The 4,750-nt window shown below is 35.7% G+C and overlaps 1 protein-coding gene across 4 annotated transcripts in view; it reads right to left on the bottom strand.

The window, feature by feature from the left end:
- Positions 1 to 458: 458 nt before the first annotated feature.
- Positions 459 to 4,750, bottom strand: part of ETS1 (ETS proto-oncogene 1, transcription factor) — a 182,295-nt gene continuing 178,003 nt past the window's right edge. For all 4 annotated transcript variants that reach the window (XM_044668336.1, XM_044668337.1, XM_044668338.1 and 1 more), the window contains 2 exons: positions 2,598 to 2,716; positions 459 to 1,322 (listed from right to left, as the gene is read on the bottom strand). In XM_044668336.1, coding sequence (XP_044524271.1) covers positions 1,107 to 1,322; positions 2,598 to 2,716 — 335 coding nt within the window. In that variant the 3' untranslated portion in view covers positions 459 to 1,106. The remainder of the gene's footprint in view (positions 1,323 to 2,597; positions 2,717 to 4,750) is intronic.

The raw sequence follows: 4,750 nt of genomic DNA, 5'->3' as shown, positions 1-4,750 counted from the left end.
ATATATATATATATATATATATATATATAATTGAGAACTAACAGAGAACCATCTCCATATCCATCTTCCCCTCTACAATAAGGCCAGTGCTACTACAATGACTACAGTTCCAGGTTACAGCTTTGAAATACATTCAGTTAAAAGACTTAATGATTTTCTTAGTTCTACATTAAGTCCAAACCCCAAGAGTCTGCTAATGGCAAATGAGAAAATGGATGTGATGGTAAGAAATATTCACAGGTGAGATTCACATGCACTGAAGAACATTTTTTCATCCCTGATACCCAAATCACCCTTATTTTTTCCTACATGTATGAGTCTTAAATTTTTGGACTCCTTAATCTCAAAGATAAAGCTACACTTTTCCAGTGGGGTCTATATAAACAGTTTTCTTTCACTGTGACCGAATCCTCAGCCGGCATACAGAGCAAACTCGCACAGAATGGCAATACTGAGACCACCTTAGAGCTTAAGACGATTTTTTAAGAAAAAAAATACTGGCACAAAATTTAATAAAATAAATTTTAAACACAAAAAAACTTGGTCCCCTCCCCACTGAAGTTCATTTTTTTGTTCCAAAAGCAGAGCAAAAGGTAAAGAGTAAAAGGGACCAGAGTTCTTGTGTTTTTCCAAGGTCTATCCCCAGAACAGAACCTTCTATCCCACCCTTTTTGCCCTCCCAGCCCTTAAAAAAATCTATCATTTCATCAGTCTTTTGACTTCCCGAAGTGTCAGTTTCTTTTGCTTATCAATAAGGCCATAACCAAAGTGGCATCTTTTCAATGAATTGTTTCTATAAATGATTCAATATTTGACTCTCCTCACTTAAACCAGATTCTTCTGGCTTCTTTGAAGATCCTCCCTTTCCCTTTAAAATCTCTCCTTCCCTAGTTTAAAAGTCCTTCCTTACTTTCCATTGGCAGCCACACCACCATCAGTTATAGCTTCGGCTCAGTTCCCACCCCTGAATGTAAAAACTGAGTTTCTCACTTCTGGAAAATAATAATAAAAAACAAAAACAAAAAACAGACAATTTAAAATCAACAGTCCGACTGATACACTCAGTCTTTGAAATGCAAAATTGTCCCTGTTTCCTTCCAACTCTGTCACTCATCTGCATCAGGTTTGACATCTAACATGGCATGGAGTTCCTCAGGCGTGTACCCAAGCAGGCTCTGCAGGTCACACACAAAGCGATAAACATAGCGTTTACCCGCTGTCTTATGGATGATGTTTTTGTCATAGTAGTAACGTAGGCCACGGCTCAGTTTCTCGTAGTTCATCTTGGGCTTGTTTTTCCTTTTGCCCCATCTCCTGGCCACCTAAAAGGAAGCAGTAGAGTACAAAAAAATTAATATTGCATTTTTAAAATGTGTTGGACCAAATACCCATATTGATATGTGCCATACGATATCACAAAGAATCAGAAAATTATATGTAAAAATAAATTTGTGGCAGCTCTTTCTGTAGCAGTAGGGAAGAGGAAAACCCAATAACTCAGATGATGTCCCCCAGCAGAGAAATGGCTAAAAAATGGCATGTGAAAATAATAGACTATTATTATTGATTCACAAAAAATAAAAAGGGTTATTTCAGACAAAAACTAGGAAGAACTGTAGGAACTTATGCAATGGGAAGTGGGAAGAACCAGGGGAACAATTAACATAAAAAATTATAAAGAAAAAAATCTGAAAGACTTAAAAACTGTGATCAATGCAACTATAAATCAGGATTCCAGAAGCTCAAAGATGAAGAATTGTATTCATCTCCTGCATATTTTTGTGTACAGTCAATTCAGAGATTTGCTTTTTTCAACCATACTTATTTATCATGGGGTTTTCATTTGCTCTCTTTTTTGTTTGTTTGGGAGACGGGAAAGACAGAAAATAAATGTTTAGTTGAAAAAGTATTTATTTTTAAATACATTTTATAAAAGTTTGTAAAAGTATTTTATCTTTAAAATAAATTTTAGTAGAAAAAATTAGATTAATTTTAAAAAAAAATAATAAAATTAAAAGACATTTAGTAAGTTCTATTTTTAAGTGCCAGGGAAAGATAAAACTTGGTAGATTTTTGTTTCTGTCATCAATGAATACTGATACAGAAGTAGCAGAGAAACTAATCTAGAACTCTAAATAATGAGTAGGGACAAAGCTTCTTGATTTGGAAAAAGAACAAAAAGTTGCAGTCCTATCTGGCATCAATTCTATTAATGGTATTTAGTCATCTTAGAAATGACTCATTTGATTCAAGGAGTTAGGCAAGTCCTAACCATTAATATACAAAAGTCTGAGAAAAGTCCAAAATCCTTCATATGATTCCAATTGTATCCCTCACTTAAGATTTGATGAGAAGAATCCCAAAGCTTCATAAACTTTACTTGGGTTCATTACTCTCCCTCCCTAGGCCTCAATCTCCTCATCTATAAAATGAGGAAGGACAAGATGATCATTCATATCCCTTCTGGCTCTAGATCTCATGGTGTCCAAATGGACCAGAATTCATATGGCTGGGAAAATGGAATGTGGCATCCAGCTCCAAGCTAGTCCCTGTCCAAGGTTCTCTCTCATAGCACTCTCAATATATTCCCTTCTTACCTCATCTGGGTCAGAGAGTTTGAATTCCCAGCCATCTCCTGTCCAGCTAATAAATGACTGACAGGATTTATCTGTGAGTAACTCCAGAAGAAACTGCCACAGCTGGATTGGTCCACTGCCTAGAAACAAATAATTGTGAAGCATTATATCAGATGCACCCCACTCTTCATAAGTGTAACTGAATTACAGAGCTTGCCCTCCTTTTCTCCTACTCTCCCTGTTCATCTCCAGGACAAAACAAAGACATACACAGTATAAATGTTATAGTCATGTATGATTAAACTAGGCAGAAAAAAAGGCAAAGAGCTTTCTTACAAAAAACTAGCATTTGTCAAAGGCTTCTTCAGCAACTATTGAGATAATCATGTGATTTTTGTTTGTTAGATTGTTGATATGGTCAATTAAGTGGATGGTTTTCCTAATGTTGAACCATCCTTGCATTCCTGGTAAAAAGGAAAGTTTTTAAAACCAAGCAAGAGTTAGAGAAAATTACAAAATGTAAAATAAATAATTTTGATTATATTAAATTAAAAAGCTTTTGTACAAACAAAAACAATGCAACCAAAATCAGAAGGGAAACAACAAATTGGGAAAAAATCTTTATAACAAAAAACTCTGACAGGGGTTTAATTACTCAAATATACAAGGAGTTAAATCAATTGTATAAAAAATCAAGCCATTCCTCAATCTATAAATGGGCAAGGGACATGAATAGGCAATTTTCACAGAAAGAAATCAAAACTATCATTAAGCACATGAGAAAGTGCTCTAAATCTCTAATAATTAGAGAAATGCAAATCAAAACAACTCTGAGGTATCACCTCACACCTAGCAGATTGGCTAAAATGAAAGAAGGGGAGAGTAATGAATGCTGGAGGGGAGGTGGCAAAATTGGGACATTAATGCATTGCTGGTGGAGTTGTGAACTGATCCAACCATACTGGCTGGCAATTTGGAACTATGCTCAAAGGACTATAAAAGACTGCCTGCCCTTTGATCCAGCCATACCATTGTTGGGTTTGTACCCCAAAGAAATCATAGATAAACAGACTTGTACAAAAATATTTATAGCCATACTTTTTGTGGTGGCAAAAAACTGGACAAGGAGGGTATGCCCTTCAATTGGGTAATGGCTTAACAAATTGTGGTATATGCTGGTGATGGAATACTATTGTGCTAAAAGGAATAATAAACTGGAGGAATTCCATGTGAACTGGAAAGACCTCCAGGAATTGATGCAGAGTGAAAGGAGCAGAGCCAGAAGAACATTGTACACAGAGACTGATACACTGTGGTAAAATCGAATGTAATGGACTTCTGTACTAGCAGCAATGCAACACAGGACAGTTCTGAGGAACTTATGGTAAAGAACGCTACCCACATTCAGAGGAAGAACTGCAGGAGAGGAAACACAGAAGAAAAGCAACTGCTTGAACACATGGATTGAGGCGGACATGATTGGGAATGCAGACTCGAAACTACCACACCAATGCAACTATCAGCAATTTGGAAATAGGTCTTGATCAATGACACATGTTAAAACTAGTGGAAATGCGCATCGGCTATTGGGGGGGAGGAGTCGGGGGGTGAAGGGGAAAGTAAGAGCATGAATCATGTAACCATGTTAACTTTTCTAAAAAATAAAAATTATTAAATGAAAAAAAACTAGCATTTAATGACGCATCAATGGCCTTGTTATTTCTGATTCATCAATATCACTTATTATTAAGCAACATATATAGCTGCTTGTCTTTTGAGATTTGCTATGGCATTATACCTTTCTCTTTGATTTAAAAAAAGTCATTATAATATTTTCCCTAGATGATTGTTAGAATGCAAGGCATTGGGAATGGAATAAATATTACTTTATCTTAGGTTTGACTCCCTATCTTGCAAACTGAAGTATCTCTATCACTAAGGCATTTCCTTGGAAATAGATTATGTTTAACACTTTCTTTCTTCTTCCCATCTTCATTTCCCCACACTCCACATACTGTGAAATAGAATGAGACATACATTTTTAGATTCAGAAATTTGCTTTGCTTAACTTTGCATAATTGTTACAAAGGTTCTTTGTTTATTCTTTCTCCTTTCCTTGCATTCTTTCCTTCCTTCCTTCCTTCCTTCCTTCCTTCCTTTTTCTTTCTTCCTTT

This window comes from Gracilinanus agilis, chromosome 3, assembly GCF_016433145.1.
Source record: "Gracilinanus agilis isolate LMUSP501 chromosome 3, AgileGrace, whole genome shotgun sequence".
NCBI lineage: Eukaryota > Metazoa > Chordata > Mammalia > Didelphimorphia > Didelphidae > Gracilinanus > Gracilinanus agilis.
This window is presented reverse-complemented; position numbering and strand designations above follow the sequence as displayed.